The 21,743-nt window shown below is 39.1% G+C and overlaps 1 protein-coding gene across 4 annotated transcripts in view; it reads left to right on the top strand.

The window, feature by feature from the left end:
- SORCS1 (sortilin related VPS10 domain containing receptor 1) overlaps positions 1-21,743 on the top strand; it is a 523,960-nt gene that overhangs the window by 409,253 nt on the left and 92,964 nt on the right. For all 4 annotated transcript variants that reach the window (XM_063101912.1, XM_063101913.1, XM_063101914.1 and 1 more), the window contains exons 9-12: positions 2,708-2,887; positions 12,074-12,220; positions 20,701-20,803; positions 21,067-21,143. In XM_063101912.1, coding sequence (XP_062957982.1) covers positions 2,708-2,887; positions 12,074-12,220; positions 20,701-20,803; positions 21,067-21,143 — 507 coding nt within the window. The remainder of the gene's footprint in view (positions 1-2,707; positions 2,888-12,073; positions 12,221-20,700; positions 20,804-21,066; positions 21,144-21,743) is intronic.

The following is a 21,743-nucleotide window of genomic DNA, read 5'->3' as shown; positions in this document are numbered from 1 at the left end:
GCCTCCAAGATGTGGTCTCCAGAAGATCTGGATTTATTATTATTATTTTTTTAACTCTTACTTCTTGCAAACCAATAGTAAGATACTTTTGTTCTCTTTCTCTAATAATTCCACAGTCATTCTAGAAATGTCTTATTGATTTGCTTGGGTCACACGCCCATCACTCATCCAGTCTTTGTTGTCACAGAAATGGAATATTCTGAATGCCAGGCCTACAAGAGCACTTCTGGTGCTAAAGGTAGAAGAAAGTAGCAAAGAGTTTGGACTGCATATAGGGAGTAAATTTGTCTGAGAGAGATGAGGTTGTTTTTCAAAGAACACCAAATTATAATTACCAGAATAAATGTAAACAGACAACAGGCTGATATAAGCAATGGCTAACTTATATAACAAACCTGTGTTTACATTATTGACCACATTGAATTAATGGGAAGGACTCATTTCTGGCCTCCCCACTTTGGATTCTTTCTACAAAACTGTTACCAAACTCTAGAGCATGTCATATGTAGCCTGAGTAGAGTTGAGAATATGAAACCCTTTGGATGAGCACTTCTTCCTCCTGGGATTATATGAGTTCACTGTGATCCAGTCTAAAAAGGAGGGAGATTCTTGTTCCTACACATCTAGAGAGGAATTGCTGATGGATTGATTGAGAGAGCGTTGGCATATATTACAATGAGAGACTTATGTTAGAAGTTAGGTAGACTTTTCCAGGACTGGAATTATTACCAGTAAAGATTTTCAGATCTCCTGAAGCTTTTCAAAGATAGCGTACGGTCCCTCTGGGAAGATGTGAGTACCAAGATACACAAAGGACAAGGATATTTCCCACTCAGCATCCGGGAAATGCAAATCAAAACCACATTGAGATACCATCTAACCCCAGTTAGGATGGCTAAAATCCAAAAGACTATGAACGATAAATGCTGGCGAGGCTGCAGAGGAAAAGGAACTCTCATACATTGTTGGTGGGACTGCAAAATGGTGCAGCCTCTATGGAAAATGGTATGGAGTTTCCTCAAACAATTGCAGATAGATCTACCATACGACCCAGCTATCCCACTGTTGGGAATATACCCAGAGGAATGGAAATCATCAAGTCGAAGGTATACCTGTTTCCCAATGTTTATCGCAGCACTCTTTACAATAGCCAAGAGTTGGAACCAGCCCAAATGCCCATCATCAGATGAGTGGATATGGAAAATGTGGTACATCTACACAATGGAATACTACTCAGCTATAAAAACGAATGAAATACTGCCATTTGCAACAACATGGATGGACCTTGAGAGAATTATATTAAGTGAAACAAGTCAGGCACAGAAAGAGAAATACCACATGTTCTCACTTATTGGTGGGAGCTAAAAATTAATATATAAATTCACACACACACACACACACACACACACACACACACACAAACCGGGGGGGGGGGGGAAGAAGATATAACAACCACAATTATTTGAAGTTGATACGACAAGCAAACAGAAAGGACATTGTTGGGGGGAGGGGGGAGGGAGAAGGGAGGGAGGTTTTGGTGATGGGGAGCAATAATCAGCCACAATGTATATCGTCAAAATAAAAAAAAAAAAAAAAATAATAATAATAATAATAATAATAATAATAAAAAAGGACAAGGATATTTCCACATTGTTTTTTCTTCCTGTGTGATTGTGTGCAACTCTTTTTTGCTTTGTTTTGATTTTTGGTTTTTGGAAGTTATGCCGTGTCTACTGCCTTGGGCAAAGGGTAAAAGGTAGCCAAGAACATATGAACAGGCATCCCCTAAAGGAGACAGCAAGCCTTGGTCTGAGTCAGCAGGTTTTGGGCTGTGTTAGCCTTCACTATTTGAGTTCTGAATGGAGGAAGAAAGGATTTAGAATTCCCACTCCGGGGCATCTGCTCTCTGCCTCCCTTGCCTTGTTTCTACCTTCTAGGACCACCGGGGTCTGAAAACATCATCAACTATGCAGACTACTTTTTCACTCTTTCACTTAAGCTTTACTGCAGAACCTCTCAGAGTAAAGGTTTTGATAAGCAACTAGGTCCTTGAATGCTCATTAACATGAAAATTAGTGCTTTAGGGTGCTCTGGTGAATGTTTTCCTGGGGATTGGGCTCACTGAGAGTTGCTGAACCTTAGGGCAATGCATCTCAAACTTTCATGTTCACCTAAGAATCTTGTTATGGTGCAGACTTTGCTTCCATAGGTGAGGCTGGAGGTCCTAAGCGTTTAACGGCTTTCAGGTGATACTGGTCCATGGACTACACTGAGAGATGCAGAGCTGGTCCATTTTCTTGTCCTTCCAGCTTTCCCTCATATTTGCCTCCTATAAGCCTTCTGAGCAAGCAAGTACCATATCTGTGTTTGGCAAATACATCAGGATGATTGATGCCCCAAATAATACATATTTAAGAAAATATTTTTCAAATTGTCTAATGAGGCAATTAAATTACTACTGAGTTACCAAGCATCCCTCTATCCTATTTTCTCATGATCTTACTGCCTAACCCCACAAGTGACAAAAGAAATATATGATTAACACTTAACTACATAATTATTTCTCGTAGATGCAAAAGGGAGTTCTCTGTCTTTCATTCACGTGCCTTTTCTGGTATTCCTCATTAGATTCCATACTCTTTGGGTACTTGCTAGGCTAAACCTATAAAACTCTTCTTCCTCTTTACTTCCTTGTGTCTTTCTGCAGGACATGCATGTCATCAGCACAGATGAGAATCAAGTGTTTGCAGCAGTCCAAGAATGGAACCAAAATGACACATACAACCTCTATATCTCAGACACCCGCGGTGTCTACTTCACCCTGGCCTTGGAGAATGTTCAGAGCAGCAGAGGCCCTGAGGGCAACATCATGATCGACCTCTATGAGGTATGTCACGAGGTGTATGAGGTCCTGAGACACAGCAGGGCCCAGACTGGCTGATGAAGGCCCAGCACTGGCTATTTCCCTGATCATTTTCATACCGGTTCCTTATGTAGCCATATTCCACTTGGAAGACAGAGAGCTTTGCAGAATATTTTCATTAGTTATTTTGAAATCCACAGAACAACTCTGGGAGGAATTCTTTTTTGACCAAGTCCACAGGACATGAAGTCCCAGAGAACATGGAGAATATCTGGGGAGACAGTGAAACAAAGGGTTCAAACAAGAGTTATCTACATGTAATATTTGAAAATCAATTTTAAGAGCAAACAGGGCATCACAAAAAGGGGTAGTGGTTAGTTCCCCTCTCTCTCTCTCTCTGAAGAAAGAATGAAGGAGACAGGAGACATCTTTGCATTCTATCAGAAGACACCCCCTTTGGATATGAAGACCTTTCTAACTAAATAACCTCCCCTGGCTAATGGCATTCCTGTCACTGGGCCAGGCAGTGAGATAAGATTAATAGGGCTTTTTCTACTAAATCTTGAAAAATGGAATAGACAAACAACAACAAAAACAGAGCGTAGCACACTTTCCTAAAGGAACTATGGCTCTTTGTTTCTCAAAATGACCAAGATTCAAAATAAAACCACGTGTGCTGGATCAGTCAGCTTTCATGACAAACAGGAACGATTTAATTGCCATTTAAGGCACAGTTGGGTAGAAAGCAAACTGCTATTTTGGGGTGAGTTTCAGCCATTTGTCAGTCTTATCATGCACTATGAAGGATTTATAATGGGTTATAATGAGCCATTTAAAAACATATTCAGAATTTGGGAAGTGAAATCATACACCTATGTTCTATCTGAAAAAAAATTCTAAAATGGATTCAAATATGTACTGTTATAATGACGCTATCATTTGGTTGAGGATAAGTTCAGGGAGTCATGAGGTTGTTTGTATAACAAGAAGCAAGGGTGTTATATCCAGTATTAAGGAAAACAATTTCACTTAAGAAATTTAAATCTATCATTATAATTCCTTCTAATGTATTCTGTCTTCCTCTCCTTCAGGAGTTCTTAGGAATTTTCTTGTAGTATCTAAACTTTACTGTATGTTTAAAGACACGTTACTAAACTGTATGCCCAATTTAGGGCTCGAGCATTTGTAATGGAAATTGTGTCAGGCTAGCACAGGACACAGTTTATGTGTCTATATTTAGGAAAAGGCACTGCAAACTTTTCATACTTTCACAAGTTTTTCCCACTTCCTCTCCTTCCCATGTTTCAGATAAATATAGTATCATATATCTCAGCCTCAAATTGAACATGTATCTTGGAAAACATTTACATATTCTGATGATTTAGCTTCAAATTCATGTTGAAGAAAATTTTATTTTAAGTATAGATTTTGGAGTCAGTCTGCCTGGGTTTAAATCCCAGCTATGCCACTTCTATGTATTCTTGAGACAAATCCAATAGCTACTGAGACAGTTTTCGTGTTTAAAATATGGAGCTGAACATGGTACCTACTTGACAAGATTCCTATGAGGATTAAATGAATTAATCCTTGTAAAATGCTAAGCACAGTACCTGTAATACAGCAATGCTCAACAAATTATAGAAAGCGTAATTCATATTATGTTCTGTTGTATCTAAGCACCATACAGCGTTCTACTCTTATAGTCTTAAGTCTACCCAGAGTGTTTAAATATCCAATGCATTTCCATTATTTTGGATATCTACTTCTTTTATTATTGTAATTAACATGGCCACATGACATTCTTTAACACCAACTAGTTATCTTCTTATAAACAAATATAAATTGCCACATTTCTTTCCTCCTTTGTGAATGCCTCATAAATATTTTAACTACAAGTATGTTTTTGTTAAAATGCCATGCATTTTCTTTTATGGACCAAGCACTTACATTGGAAGTATCTTGCTCCAAGCATCCAAACTTTGTGGAGTCAAAGCAACTGTCCCAGCTTTATTACCCAATTTGCTTTCCTGGGCCTAGTTCTGTCCTTGGTCTCCCAAAAATATTTTCTGATTTCAGGTTGTATATTTTTCTTCCTGATTATCCTCTCCCTTCTTTTCAAGTCAATGTGGAATAGACTTACTGGATAAATTTGGTTTTCTGCCAGAAATAGAGACCATTTAATGGGTCCCTTGATGATGGAAAAGATAACAGATTTGGATGAGAATGACTTTGCAACATCCTGTTATTTGCAAACATTTTCATGAATGGTTTTCTGAATTCAAAAATCAGTCATAGGCGTGGAATAAGGAAAGGAAGCAGAGTGACCTCTGGACATAGCAAACATTTCTTTGTCACTCCTTGTGTTTCCCCTTTGTGTCTCTCTCGCAGTTGACTATCTGTAGGGAAACTGCTGGCTCTTATTAGCATCACTTTGAGCAGTGGTGTGACTGTATTATGTAAAGGTGTTCTGCATCCTGGGGCCCAGAGAGAAGAGTCTTTGTTTTATTAGCCTGACAGTTCACAGCAATCTGAATTGAAATTGATGTGATCAGAAGGGCAGTGCCGTATCTGCTGATTACCTAGATAGAAAGAATATTGGCTGACATGGAGCCTGGCACAAATGTTCCCTTAAATCTGATTGTTCTGGCTAGCAGGATGCTGAAAGCCATCTAGCATGAATTTCCCAGTAGAATTTCAATGAATGATGAGAGCTTAGAGATAAATGAAAAGTAAGAAAATCCATAAATGAATTAATAAGGAACAGAGAGGAGAAACATAGGAGGTGGGGGTGGGGGTGGTGACAGAGATAGAATACACGGAGTGCGCATTTGGGGTGACAGAGGAGGATGGCATTTGTTCTTTGTTTGTATGCTGCATGCCAATTACCTGCTATTCCTGTATCTGTGCTGTTTACACTGGTTTAGCAGAGGTGAGCTGTATAATGTATAAGTGAGTGGATGGATCTGTGCATCAAGGATATGCCTTGTTGATAGGTCTTTGTGAGAAACGGAAGGAAGCACAGTTTTCATTAAAATTAATCATTTTGTTTGCACACATATTGGAACCTGACTACAAATGCTGTGCTCTCTGCACTAGAACCATGTGTGTGTGTGGGAGGACATAGGAAAATGTTGGGAACACAGAAGTGTTGAGGGATCATTTCACATGGTTTAGTTATTGAAATGCCAGAATTTCCCCTTAGTGTGAATTAGCCATTCGCCAAGGACCCCATTCAAGAAAGTCAAGAAATGAGAGCCAGAGAAGTTGGCTATAGAGCAAAAATACTAGAAATGAATTTTTGTTGATGGAATATCATCATCGTAATAACAGCTAATATCTGGGGTGCCATACTGTGTCAGGCACTGTGTAAAGAACCTGCCATAACTATCTCATTCAATCCATACATAAATATTACGACATATGGACTATAATCACTCCCATTTCAAACAAGTAAATAGAGGCAGGGAGAATACAGCTACTTTTGAAAGATTATGAAGATAGTAAGTGGCAGAGTTAGGACCTAAATATTCTAGAGTATGCAAACTCAACTACAAACTATCATGTCTTCCCTGAGCTTGTATTGATTGTGGATGAATAATAGCATCAAGAGTGAAGGACACTGAAGGGAAAGATAAATAGTGTTGGACTTTGCCTATCTGTAGAAGAATCCAGATAGGAAGAAGAAAAAAATGGTCTGCAGAAAAGTCAACATGAAGAGACATCAGCTGTTGATCACTCCGGACCTGCGTACCACCTTCTGAACCAAGTCATGAGTTCTAGTTAAATCCAGGCAGTGTTGGCCTGTGACTTATAATCTTGTCTGATTTGTGTATTTGTGTAAGAAAAGCCTAGAAACAAGTGTCGTAAAACTCTGTTGCTCCTAAATAGCACAAATGTTCCAGTGGCATCACGTGGATTGGATAACAAAGACAGCACGCCCAATAGTGCATGGAGCAAAAGAGATGTGAGGAGTGCATCTGATTTCTAGTGTGTTTATATGGTGCGGATGATGAGAGGAAGTCTGACAGCTTTGGACAATATCCTCCTGCCTTTGGGAAGGGGAATATTAATTAATGATGATGAAGAGCAGTTTGGCTTGATGGGGAATGACAGTTCTCCCCAGCTGAGTGAAAAAGGTTGTGTTAGGAGGAAAGCCACCTGACGGGCAAATGCAGAATCCACAAGAATGTGTGCATATGTGAGTGAGCCACAGTGGGCATCATGAAAAGCTTACCAGTCATCCAGGCTTGTTCTTCTGTTACACACATGCTGTCTTCTGCATGTTGTGAGTACCCTCTCTTTAAAAGAGAAAACTTGACTGCTGTGATAATGTAAATTACCCCATGATTTTTCAGAGAAAGACCACCTCTTGTAATCTAGGGTAGGATGTAGAAGAGAAAAATGCTCTCCCACCCAAGACATTCATTACAGGATATAGAATGTACCATCTTATTATTTAAGGCTACCTCTCCTAGGAAAAGAGTGCTGTTTCCTAAGGGCAACAGGGAGGGAAAGAATGTTTAGACTTCTTTTTTTGGAAAAATGGCAGAGGTATCACCAGACCCTGCTGAAAATATGTCTCTCCTGGCTGGGGGCCTTTCTTTAGAAAAGTATCTCATCTCAAAGCCCCCCAAAATCATGGCCGTGAATATGTTCTCTTTCTCACCACAATCATTGTTTCATCTTCATTCTCTTCAAATGTTGGCACTTAGGATTTGTAATTTAAGTCTGAGATGGAGACGATGGGAGTAGTCATCTCTCAATCAGCATCAGAGGCAGAAATAAGCAAAAAGTCCTGTGCAAGAATCCTTCCAATTTAGACTCTACCTGGAACATATGAAAGATTGGTACGGTAGAGAACCATCTACAGAAAAGAGCGTGAAAAAACAAAGGTGATATCTTGGGATTTTTCTTTAAAACTCAAAAGAGATCTGAATTCCCAGCACTCGGCACATTCTAACTAAAAAAAACACATCTGTTGAATGAATGTGTAGTCGCTTACATATTCTAGTTGTTACATCCTTGGTGCTTAGATCACATGATACATAGAAGATGCTCAGAAAATCTTTGTTGAATGACTATTGAGTAAATGTCCTGTAGAATGAATAAAAGACAGTTTCCTATAAGTATGATATCCCCATATGATTTCTCTCAGGATACTCTAGGATAAGAGAATAGTTTGAACAAACAGTATAGCCACAGGTTTAAGTAAGAGGGCTCTGGAGTTAGACTGACTGACTTGGAGTCCAGATCTAAGGTTTTGTAGCAGAATGACCTTAGGCAAGTGATTGGCTAGATAAGATCTTCAGTTTTCTCATCTGTAAAATGAGGATAATATTGACCCTACCATGTAGTGTGCATGGAGAGATTCATGTGGTCACATTTGCAAGACCTTTCGTGTAATGCCTGACACTTCATAAGCGCTCGGTAAATTTGGGTTACTGTTACTGCTGTTATATCTTCTCATGTAGAACTCTTACTGCCTATTTTATCAAAAACAAAAACATTGCACCTTGTACAAAATGATTTTACTAATATTAATTCTGAAGAAGCAATATGATGGAATGAATGACAGTTCAACCGTTATATTAGAGTGGAAGACCATAACGTGAGAGAAAACGAAGAAAAAATTTGAATTAACTTGTGATAAGGCATATTAGGAGTACTAGAGAAGTTAATGGGAAGATTGATGCCCATGAGAAGATTCTACAGGTGATGAGAGCCAATATGTAGGTACTATATATATTAGAGACAAACTGAAAAACAGAAGTGTAGGGGGCAATCAGGATGGACAGAGATCCTGATTTCTGGGTAAGGCTTATTGAGCTAGACCTTGAAGGATAACTAAGTAGAGACACATCAGGAGATTGTCCAAGGGAGCAGGGGTGGCCTATGTGGACAAAGGTAGCAAGAGAATTGAGGTCAAGATAATGCTTTGAGATTGTCATGCTGGGGCACAGTAAATGTGCCAATGTGCTTTGTGTTAGGTGTGAGGTTTGTGATAAACACTTCATATTTAACATCTAATGAAAGTTATATCTTGGCTCATATGATATGAAATAATAAGAAACAACTATTAATTACCATTGAGATTTCTGGTACCAATTTTCTCCATATGAAAAGCAAAGAGACAATAGTAGCTTCACAGTACACTCAGCATTCTCAGAGATCTTTATGCAGAATTCAGAAAGGCAGAGAAGATAATGGGTCTTTTCCCAGACTTTCCTCATAGGGATCTCTTCATTGATTCTTCCACGTCTATGTGAAGGCATGTCTTCCATTGAGAATATTACTTTTCCCCACCCCATCCCATTCCTCAGCCCCACTCCATTCTGTAAACATGCATGTAGTGTGGCTATAGACAGAGGTTATCTGACAATATAAATGTGTCCCCTCATCCTCAGTGGATCCCCAGACCTTATACACACACACACACAAACACATGGACACCCATGTACACACATGTACACCCACATACATTCCACATCTGGGGCACATAATGCTACCCCCTTGATATGTAAAGTCCTACAGTGAGAGGCTAGAGGTTCCAACATACAATAAGACCTTACAAAAGAGCCCTGGGAGAAAGTGCTTCATGTCTAGGGGTTGCAGTGAGACACACAGAAAGATGGATTGAAAAGAACAATAAATGGCACAAAAACCTAAGAGCAGGGCTGACCTTCTTTGCAGACCAGGCCAAAGGAACTAGAAAATAAAAAGGCACTTCAAATGGATAAAGTGCCTTGGCTGCAAGGGGAAAAGAAGTGGACCTTCTCCAGCTCTATCCCCTGTTGACACACATTCCCTCTACTTAGCTAAGTTTTTATTCCTCAAGATAAACCTGAAGGCCAAACCGCCAGAGATGAATTACAAAGAGCAGGTCTCTGCTCAAGTGGCATTTGAAATGCCAAGCAGTCGGGGGCCAATAAAGTCACTGCTTCTGCAAATCAAATGAACCAGCTCCTCAGCATGCATAACCCTGCTCGGACACACTTGCCAAAAGAGGGAGAGGGCAGGAAGGAAAATAGACAATGAAAGTACCAGAATAGGTAACATTTTTATTCCTACTGCACTTATTGTAACCCTCTAGAGTTTTGAATGGCTAAGACAGAGTCATTTCTCATTTCTGAGAATGGTATGGAGGGAAGACCAGTAGGACTTTGTGAATATTCTGATTTATAAAATTTAATTTTTTAAGAGCTGGCTGTTGAGTCATATTTAAGTATATAACAGCCTCTGCAACATAGCAAAACCAATATGGAGTTCCCTGGTGAGCAGCCCTCTTGGAGCTAGTATAGTGAATAACTAAATATTATCTGTAATTAAAACACTGCTGTTGGGAGGGAGAGTGCTCCTGGAGTTTATGTCTTCCACATTTGCCGAGGATCAACAATACACAAGAAATGGTTCTGGCTGCTGTTGATTGCCCAAAATGCAGCTTGCTTTCTGAAGTAGTTCAAAGTATTCCGCTTAGTAATTCGTTTATACTATTTATTTGCTGAACAAACTTGTCATTCCAAAAGAGTACAAATTTGGCCCAACTCTAAAATATCCTAGATGCCAAATCAGCAGGTACAAACTAATGAGGTCTGACTGTGTCAAAAGTGAAAGCAAAACATGCATCTTCTCTCGATTGAAACCCACCTCTTTGAATTGACAAATTCAGAGTTGTATTTGTTCAAAGAATATTGGAAGTCAGACAGATTTGGGTATGAATCCCAACGCTCCATGATCTTAAGCAATTAAATTTTGTCGACACCTCTGTCTCCCTCGGGATAAAATCTGTTGTGCAGATTTATAGTGAGTAATGGAGGTTTTATATATGAAGTACAGGGTGTAGTGTGTGCTATTTGCAAGGACTGAAAAGAATGGCAGGTACTGTTTTACTCTTCTGCTTAGAAATGTTCACATTATCATGTAGAAGGCCTGAGTTAAGTTGAACGGGTTCAATATGCTTGCTGACTTATTCACTTACTCCCTGTGTGTGTGTTCCAAAAAGGTGCTTAATCAGTCTCCATTTTCTCATCTTCAAAATGTGGCTAATGATAATCGTATTCTATGGTTATGGTGAGGATTAAATGAGATAATGTACATGGAGTGTTGGAACGCACTACTCAGCACGTTGCAGTGTTGACACGTTTCAGCACTTTTTCTCACTGCTCTCCAGTGTTCCTGGGTTGTGATAATTTTGAGCAGGCTAAAATATGTATGATTGTGTTTTATAAACTCTAAAATACCTGAAAATATAATGCACCATTGATCATTTGTTTTGGCACAATTTTGACAATTTACCAAATGTTCCCTGTTTTCTAACATATAGAAGAGGAAAGGCAATCTTATTTTCAGAGCCAAATAATTAATAAGAATGGTTGATGGTGAGAACAACGGTGTTATACAAATGCAGTAGGGTTTATTTTATAATTTAGGGAAACCACTGTTTTGTTTTGTTTTTCTTTTTTTTTAAGTTTAAAAGCTGTTCTTTTATGTTTAATGTATTTTGGTGGCTTAAATTAACAGAGAGATCTTGTACAGAAGAAAAGAAAAAAGCAATAGCAATTGTTGGATCAGGAGTGAACTCTTTCAATTGTCCAAGGCTGAAAGCAGCTCAATAATTTAGATACTCATTAAGAGCATGAGCTGTGGAGCCACAGAGTTCAGGATTAAAATCCCAGGTCTGACACTGTCTGTGAGTCCTTGGGCAGTGTGACCTTGGGCAAGTCATTTTATCAGGATGAGCCTGAGTTTTCCTCATCAGTCAGATAGAATAAATGATATTTACCCAAGAGGACTGTTACAAGGGTGAGATGAGATAAAGTTCTTAAGACTCTGGGTGCTGTGCTAGCATACAATAGAAGTCATCCCTGTTTATTTATCATTTACCAAGCAACAGAACTGTAAGCACCAGATTCATCTCATGACAACTGCAGGCTACTGCCACCTTATGTGAGGGGTCATAGAAGCCTCTATCAAACTTGTATTATGACCCACCTATGTTAAGAGGCAACAATCTATTACTTTTGTTACAACAGCCCTGCTAAGCAGAAGCATCACCTTCCTTCCCCCATTCTCACCCTCTCCTCCAAAACAAGTGCTTCAGCTGAATTTGACAGCCTACTGTTTTTCTGTTTTGTTTTGTTTTGTTTTGTTTAAGTAAACAAATATATCTCTTCTCAAATTGATGTATTTTTCAGCCATGTCAATTTTTCCCAGGTAGCAGGGATCAAGGGAATGTTCTTGGCTAACAAGAAGATTGACAACCAAGTGAAGACTTTCATCACGTATAACAAGGGCAGAGACTGGCGTTTGCTGCAGGCACCGGACACGGATCTCAGGGGAGACCCTGTGCATTGCTTACTGGTGAGTCATCATACTGCAGTGGCATGCCCGTGCAGTGGAGGGCTGGAAATAAATGTTAACAGATGAAAAAGATAGTTCTGGGACTTTTGCTCAGTAAAGGAACAAAAGAGGCAGGGAAAGCCATGAAGGCAGAGTGTGAAGAAGAGTCACAGAACTGCGTTTTGTGATGGGCTGAAGAGAGAAGAGAACGTCGATAAGTTCCTTGCTCACTTCCAGCATCCACATTTCCAGTGCAAGTTCTGATGAGGACGTTAAATGGTCCTTTAAGGGAGAATGTGATAGTTTCCAGCTGTGGTGAGGATATACCCCAAACACCCTTACTTTCTCATTAATAACCTATTTCAGATTGAATGATTCAAATTCATCTGTAGAATTGATGAACTTAATGCAACATTATGTAGGTATATTTTCCTGTAGAGATGTTTAATCCCACTTTCAGAAAAGTTTATGATGCAAAAAAGAATAAGGACTCCTGATTTAAGCCCTCATTAGTTTTCTTTATGAGGATACTTCAAAAAGTTCACAAAAAAATAGAATTAAAAGATAATACTAATCTTTTCCATGAACTTTTTGAAGTACTCTTGTACGTTCCATTCATTGGTCTTATTCTATACACTGGGGTTGGCAAACTGGCCTGTGAGGATAACATGGCTCACCACTTATGTTTCTAAATAAGGTTTTGTTGGAAGATAGCCATGCTTATTCATTTATGTCTACCGCTGCTTTCACTAGACAGTGGCAGAATACAGTAGGCATGACAGAGACTGTGTGGTCAGCAGAACCTAAGATATTTGCTACTTGGACCTTTAAAAAAAAGTTTGCTCCCCCCTATGTTGAAATATGACTTCCTTTTAGTTGTCCTACATCTGGGCAATAAGTAGATCAGCATGAATTTATTTACATATTTATTGATGTGATGGATCAAAGATGGATCTTGCCTTCAAGGAGTTTGCAGTTTACTTGTCTATTGTATGAGACTAGTTTGCTAGATGAAAGACTCTAGGGTCATAATTTACTTGTGTTAGTAGCTCTGATGCCTGCCCCATACTCAGCACACCCGTAGATACCGAGTGGATGCAGAAGAAGGGGAGGAAGAGATTAATTGCATGTTGCAAAACAAAGTATTCTTAAATTAATACTATCAGTTTCTGTAAAACAGTTCAGAAAAAGTGTTTAAATTCAGAAAAGGGAGAGACCAATATGTAAACCTAGAGGGAAGACCTCTTAGTTTTAGGGAGAAAGGCTTGGGTGTGTGTGTGTGTGCATACTTGTGTGCATGTGTGTATTATATGTGCTTGTGTGTATACTGTATGTGTGCATATACTGTATGTCTGTACATTGTATGTGTATATGCTGCATGTGTGTATATACTGTATGTGGTATGTGTGTGTATATACTGTATGTGTGTATGTTGTATGTGTGTATACTGTATGTGTGTGTATATACTGTATGTGTGTGTGTGCTTTATGTGCACATATACTGTGTGTACGCTGTAAGCATGTGTATATTGCATGTGCGTATATACTGCGTGTGTGTATACTGTATGTATGCATGCACACTATATGTGTATAGTGTTTGTATACTGTATATGTATATACTGTATGTATGTATGTATATTATATGTGTGTATATTGTGTGTATACTATATGTATATGCATATACTGTATGTATTTGTGCATACTGTATGTGCCTATACTCTGTATACTCTGTGTGTGTACTGCATGTATGTGTATATATTGAATGTGTGTATACTGTATGTGTGTGTGTATGTACATATAAAGTGCATATATATAGTTATATATGTACATATAAAGTGCGTAGATGAAGTTGTTCACACTCTTCATACAATTCCAACTTTGATGTTATCCACGCTCAGCTTGCTTCCTTCCATCCCATGAAGTCTGGACAGTCATTTTGCAGGTTCATCTCATACAGCTGTAGGCAGGTCATCCTCCTACTTGAGAGGGTGCCAGCAGCATAGCTTGACCTTATTAGTCGTAAAGGATATCGCAGTTGTCGCTGTGCATCAGGGAAGCAGTCTAAAGTTTGGCCTCCCACTCAGCTTCCATCCTTATCACTGACAACTTACAGTGGGGAAAAAGGCAATTGTTATAATACGTGCATAAAGCCAGTGACGGAGTAAGTAAATGTAACAGCTATTTATTGGATATCCACTCTACTTCTATGCAAGGCACAATTCAGTAGCATTTCAAAAAACAGCACCACCTTCCTAGTTTAGCTCTTCCAAGTCGAAGCATTGTGATATTCAGCCAGAAATTCATTGGATGTGTCAGCACCTTAATGTGGTTCTTCGTTCCCACCGTGCACTTTGGAGACGAAATGTGTGTGAGAGGGAATTAACCACGTCACCTAAATAGGCTTGCTTGGGCACTTGGCATCATAAATGGACCATTAGGAATGCTTCAAACAAAACGCTTAGCAAGGTGTTCCCTGTCCACCCTTAATCCAGTGTCAGGAAATCTTATTGCTGTGCCTCCAAATATGAATGCAGTTAGCAGCCTACTTCTCCCTCTCCACTGGCACTATCCTAATCCAAGCCACCATCATTGCTCACTTGACCTACAGTGACCAGCTCCTAACTGGTCCTCCCTTTTCTACCTGGCAATCCATTCTCCACACAGCAGCCAAAATGACCTTTTTTTTTTTTTTTTATCAACTTCACTGAAGTAAAACACATACATATTTTAAGAGTATAGTTCAGTGAATTTTGACAAATATATATATCCATGTAACCACTACCACAATCAAGATAGAACATTTTCATCACCCAAGAAAATTGCGTTGCCCCTTGTCAGTTAGAACCCACACTCCCAGCCCTAGACAACCACTGATCTGCTCTCTTTTACTATACATCAGATTTTTCTTTCCTAAAATTTTCTGTAAATAGGATCAACTTGAACTTTTAAAAAACAGATCATATTTCTCTTTTCCTTAAACCTTCTATGGCTTTCTGATTCAGGTAGAATAAATTCATATATTTCATTGTGGCCTGCAAGGTTGTGATCTGGCTCCTGTCTACTTCTCCTGCCTGGTCCTCAGCCTCTCTGTCCCTCCTTCCTTCCTTACACATAAGCCATGGTGAGGAAGGTTTTTTGTTTGTTTGTTTTTGTTTTTTTCATACGATGAACTCACTGTGTTTATGTCTTAGAGTCTTTCTTACGGTCTTTGCATTTATCATTATTTCTCCTAAAATGATCTTCTGCTAGTCAGGCTTTTTCTTGGCATTTAGATCCTTTTTTGATTACCTTAATCTCAGAGTGTTCCTTGAGCACCCTCTAAAATTGTATTTATCTAAATTCTTTTTTCTTCATGACTCTTATCACTATCTGAAATCATCACATATATTCATTGACTTTCTTATCTATTTTCCCCTGGTAAAATGAGAATTGTATGAATGTAGAGACCATGACTATCTTTTCGGCCATTCCAAAGAATTAGCTCCAAGAATCATACCTGCCACATGGTAGGTGCTCAATATATGTGTTGTTATTGTGGGGGTTATGTGTGTCTGGAGTAGGCACTCCATTGAAACCTGTTGTTTGAGTTTCACATTTGCACTTTAGTAGAAGCCATTCATTCCCTCTGAGCATCCCACTAGAGGATTTGTCATAATATTCACCCTCTGAAGTTCATAGGCTCAAGTTGACCCCGAAGTTAACAAAATCAGGAGGCTCATTAAGATTGAGAAAAGATGAATTACTGGAATATAGATGGATGGTATCTCGGAGCCTCCTGGGCTTCCTCCCTCATTAACCCTAATGCTTAATGTAGTTTCAATCTGAGCTTTGGGAAATAGGCAGCAGGGTGAGGAGGGAAAAATGACAAAGGGATTGGGGAGAAGAGACCAAAATCACTTTATAAAAATCTGCCAAAGGCACAAAATAGGAAAGAAAACCTTTGAGCTTCAGGAAACCCAGGCTATTAAAAACCTTCTTTAGGCTTGGGAGCTGGTGGCAGAGAGGAGATAAAAAGTGATTTTAGATTGTGAGTACTTGGAAAGTGACAGTGTCACCGAAAGCACAGCCTAGTGATTAGAAAAGAGTTTTTCTAGCAGGGCTGTTACAAATGTGGAACAAGTTCAGAATTACAGCCCAAATGGAATGTTCCTGGTAAAATGTATGCTATAGAGATAAGACATCCAGGGTAATTTGGGGCTGTATTTTTAGGACTTTTAGGCTGATTGCCTGGAGGGCCCAGTTGGGATTTCTTTCCTCTGAAGACTGTGTTGTACAATTAGATAGGGTATTACAGGTCATGGTCCACCTGCCTCCAAAGCCTCAAAACTGGGCTCCCAAGGGCAAGATATGAGCAGTGCTGGGACTGTGACATATCCTTGTGCCCCTAGGGAAAGTACAATGTTTTATAGAGGTCCTGACTTCTTTATGGATTTATATCGCAGTTTTTTCCTGGGGCTGAACAGGTATTTATTTCCTCTGCCCCAGGAGTTTCTTTTGTCTAGTTTTCACCCCCTTGCACTGTTGGTGATTCTACCTGTGCTGGATTGGAGTGGGGCTGAATACCCCATACCCAGCCAATTGGTCCAGGGGCTTCCCTCTTCTTTGACATTAATGATTTACTGAAGATCTAACGGATTCCTAGCTCCAGGACAGGATTCAGAGTCAGAAACTGCACAAATATGTGTGTATTTGGTGGGGTGGGGAGGCATAAGGGGCTAGGGATACTATTCGTGAATTTACCTGCTGGCTTGTTATTTGTGAAAGTTCTGATCTGTCTTTTCAGTATAGTACTCGGATCAGTAGCCATGGGATAAAGGTACCATGAAGGTAGGCTTTAAAGACTGTTGACACAGAGTTGGGAAAGAAAGAAGTGGAATTTGCAGCTGGTTCACTCTCAAGTAATCTAAGTTTTTTAAGTTGATTTATTTCATGGTAGGGAAATGTCTTCTATCATTTGGTAGTTCCGCATTAGCCATCCACAGTGCAAGAAATGTAGTAGATAATTAATGGATCACCTGGAGAACATTTGCTGAGTGAAATAAGCCTGGCACAGAAAGACTAATACTATATGTTCTCAATCATATGTGGAATCTAAAATGATCAAACTCAGAAACAGAGAGGAGAATATTGGTTATGAGAGGCTGGGGAGTGGGGCAGATGTTGGTCAAAGGGTGAAATATTTCAGTTAAGCAGGAGGAATAAATGATAAGTATTTGAGGTGAAAATAATATAACGGATCAACAAAATCCAGCAGCTATTTATTGAACATTTGCAATGACCAAAGGTCATTTTATTGGTTAAAATAAAATGTAAAAGAATAAGGCAAACAGGAGATTAGAACCTAGAGATTCACTGATACGCTTCACAGGTTTGCGAATTCCCTGAAATTGAATGAAACTCTGTGCACTAAACGTTTGTGCACTTTTTTCTTGGTCCTTAATTTTCATCACATTCTCTAACTTGGTACCTGACTCTGAAAAGATTGAAGACTAAGGGTCTAGTTGATCCTAGAATTGACCAGTTGATGATATACCATGGCCTGTGCCTACATGTGAGCGGGGACACAAAGGGCAGTCTCCAAACAGGTGTGCTGGTCCCTCCATCCTCTGCAAGTCCACTGCTAGGTCACTGGCGGTTGCAGTTTACGTGCCTATGTTTTCTTTATGTGGAGGGGGAAGGGAAGTGGAGAACTACGCTTGAAACAGGCTGTGCTTTGACTCTGTTGAGTGGAAGTTAACCCTGAAAAGACGGAAGCAACCACTGTCACTATTAGCACATGGTAGGTACTGGGGACATGTTTGCTAATGAGAGAAAAGAGAGCAGAAGGCGAGAAGGAAGGGCGAGGCCTACAAAGCGCCCCTGACAGGGACAAAGGTACATAGGAATTGGAGAACCTTGTCTTGTGTTGTCCGGGAGCTCGGAGAGGCTTGATAGCCACTATAATACACCTCTCCATTAATTCTTGGTTACTTAACTTTGACAAATGTCTCAAACGGGTCAGACACAAAAGTTTAAGTTAAACAAATAAAGATACATCACTTCACATTGTTTTTCTTCAAAACTTTGTGTAGACTACGTAAATTCCCTGAAAAAATGAAAGAAAGAAAAAAGCCACAGAATATTCTCCTTGTACCAGCTGGGGGCAATCCAGTACTGCAAATGTGAGAGTGGAGAAAAAAGTGCACCAAAACGATCATTTCTAATGTTGCTGTGCTACTGCGCGAAATGGTGTCTTTTCTTCTCAAATTAATATATCTCGGCCCTCTGAAAGCCATAACAACAGAGCAGTGCTTAGACAGCCACTAAAAATGCTGTCTTTTCTTTGCAATGGCAAGAATCCCATACCAAATAATCCTTGGGTCAGTTGGCAACTGAGCTTCACAGTCTTCCAGCTGTGGCAAGCAGCTGGCTCAAGATTACAACCTGGGTGCTCCGTCGGCCAGGGATGTCCTGCTGACGGGTGATGTAAAAGGCCTTCCATTATGCCCAAATGTCTAAGGATAATCTCCAAATAGTACACTTCTTGTAATGCCCTGGAGATGCTCACAACATCGCTCAGATTATGTGGTTCATAAGCAAGCCCACATACTGCTAGCATTGCTCTGAGTAAAATAGAAAAGTGGCATTTTTCATGTCCTAACAAAAATGTGTTACTTGATATTTCAAGCTTTTATTGACTATCTTTTTTAGATTCTCTACGAAGTTCTACAAAAGATGCAAAGTAGAACTTGATGTGTTTTGTGGGTTTTTTTTTTTTTTTTTTTAATTTGTGGAGTGTATCTCTTAGGGGGATAAAACTGTATTATCCTGAAACAGAATTATGCATGGTAAAATAAGTGGTGGTAGATCAGAGAAGGGGAGACCCTGATAGGTTGCAGTTGTTGGGAAAACATTCTGAGGTTTGATACCTCTGCTTTATGCTGCTTTAACATCATCTGAGTGATGTGTAATGCAGTCATGGGACCTCTGTGACATTTAACAAGACCCATTCTAGTCTTCTTGGACAAAAGGAAGCCAAGTGTTTGGGTCTAATGTTTCTTCTTATAGGATCTGTCTTCCCCACTCTTATGGAACATTATAAAGTGAAAACTCCTTTTCTTAAAGCTTTACATGAAATTTTTATGTAAAACCAATCATTTACTACTATTATTACTACCTGAGAGTCTTACTTTCTATGTTGGCAATGAGGAAAAGACCCTATTGTGATCTGCTGTTTTATTTCACCAATATTTGGGTTGCTTTTGTTCTTCACTTTCATTTTTAGTTTGTCATTCACTCCTCCTATATAAATTTAATCATTTTATCTGTAGCTCTCTGAATATCTGCTGGCTGAAACTTAACAGAGCAGAATAAAAGTAATAACAGAGATACATCAGTGATTCTAAAAATTCAAGTCAATAAAATTAGAAAGTAATCTTGAGAGATGAAAAGAAACGTGGGTTCAAACACAGACTTGTATTTGTGACAACTCAAAAGTACAAGAACTATTTTAAAAGAAATCTATGTAAGATTTATCACCCTTTATTTTGAAAACTGTTGATACCTTGATCTGAGAATTTTATCAAGGTCTTTATGCGTATAAACAAATCCCTTAAATTTTCATTTAAATTTTTATTACTAGTCCATTTTGTCTACAAGTAAGACTTTTATATTGAATAACATTGATTCTGGTAATATCCTAGAAGAGACACTGTGTCAATTATTTGGTGGATATTTCGACAATTCACATGTCATACAGATTTTTCTATGCAACTAAAACCAAGGTCTCAAAAAGAGAGCGACTAAGAGATACCAGCTGACTTCTTTAAAGTCCCCCTGGTCTGACTCTACCTTCTTTTCTGGCTACATACCCCATTTCTCCTCTTTACTCTTACCTGGCTACATACTGTATTGTTCAACTCTTCTGCTGCTTTTGTTGTTGTTGTTATTGATATTACCCAGGCCTGAACTGTCCTTTAAGCTCTTGAACATCTCACCTGCCATTTGTAGCCTACCCATCTTTGCCTCAGGCACCATTTTGTCCTTGGAGCTATCCTTGATCCAAAGTTGGACACAGTCTCTTCACCTTCTAGAATCTCATAATATTTTGTCTCTACCTAGCTTATGGCTGTTGAAGTATTCTCTTTTTATGGTAATCAATAGGAAGATTTCATGTCTTCTACTTAAATTATAATCTCTGTAATGACAGAGACCAAATTTTAGTCAGTGTAACTCTTTCATCAGCTTTACCTAGTATTTTATAGATAAGGCACTAAAATGTTTCTTAAATGACCAAGTGGCAATTAAATCAGTAGATTAATCCTAAAATGAAGATGCTCTCTCTTTCACCAACTTGGCAACAGTCTTACGCTTAGTGGACACTAGATATTTGTGGAATGAAAGATGATAGATGGGCGGATGGAGGGGTGCATGGATGGATGGATGGGTGGGTGCTCTCAATCTGGGCTTTAAATGACCATTTATATTATATGCTTTTATTATACTCATTTCTCCTCTTCTCAGCCCTATTGCTCATTACACCTTCACCTGAAGGTTTCTGAGAACCCCTACACATCAGGGATCATTGCTAGTAGAGATACAGCTCCAAGCATCATAGTGGCTTCAGGTAAGAAGCTTGCCTGGTTTGTTTGCTGTTGTAATTGGTATTTTAAGAATCTAGATATCTGTGCTTGGCACTTAATGAGCAAACTAAAAATATTTTCAAAAAGGTACCTAAACTATTGACTCTGGAGTAAGTATGCTGAAAACACCTGCTCGGAGAGAATGTTTTCAGTCAAAATCCTTCTCAGGCAAAGCAGATTGCCAATATTGCTCATTGTTAGCTTTTGCAGAAAGTTCCTTTCACTAATGGTGATGCACTCTTTCTAGGAAATATAGGTTCTGAATTGTCAGACAGCGACATCAGCATGTTTGTCTCTTCAGATGCAGGGAACACTTGGAGACAGGTAAGAAAACACCCTGGGCAAAGTTGCTGAAGTGGCATAAAAATTGCTGCTAAGTGGCATAAAAATCCTACAACTTGGTACAATTATGGGAACTTATTCAGCATTACTACACATAAATCCTAAAGCCTGCTAATGTGTTTTCCTTTTGATATATGAAAGTCTTAAGCAAACCTTTGAGTTTAGCAAATATTTGTGCAATTTTTTTTTTTTTTTTTGTCATTCAACAAAGATGGCCCTTATTGACAGTCTGTATGTAAGAACTTTTATAGGTGACAGTGAAACCAAATTAAGCCCGATTGAATTTTTCCCATTAAAAGAAACCCAGAATCCCTAAGAGTTTATCATGTAAGGAACATGGAGACCACAGGATAGATTGCATAGCTAACTGAGTTGCCTCCATAAATTTCCCTTGTCTCAAAGTCAGAATACAGAGGAACGCAGTGATATAGAAATAGCCATTACCCAGGTAGCGTTCTAAAATGTTTAAATCTCATGTGCAAAAACAGAGTAATAACCATCAGGATGCATATGTTAGAGAAAGTAGAAATGGAATCACTTTAAACCAATGTGTTTAGCTTAAATGCTTCCTGCCTTTCTTCT

The sequence above is a fragment of the Cynocephalus volans genome, chromosome 7, assembly GCF_027409185.1.
Source record: "Cynocephalus volans isolate mCynVol1 chromosome 7, mCynVol1.pri, whole genome shotgun sequence".
NCBI classification, from domain to species: Eukaryota; Metazoa; Chordata; class Mammalia; order Dermoptera; family Cynocephalidae; genus Cynocephalus; species Cynocephalus volans.
Note: the sequence above shows the minus strand (reverse complement) of the source record. Positions and strands in the feature narration are given on the sequence as shown.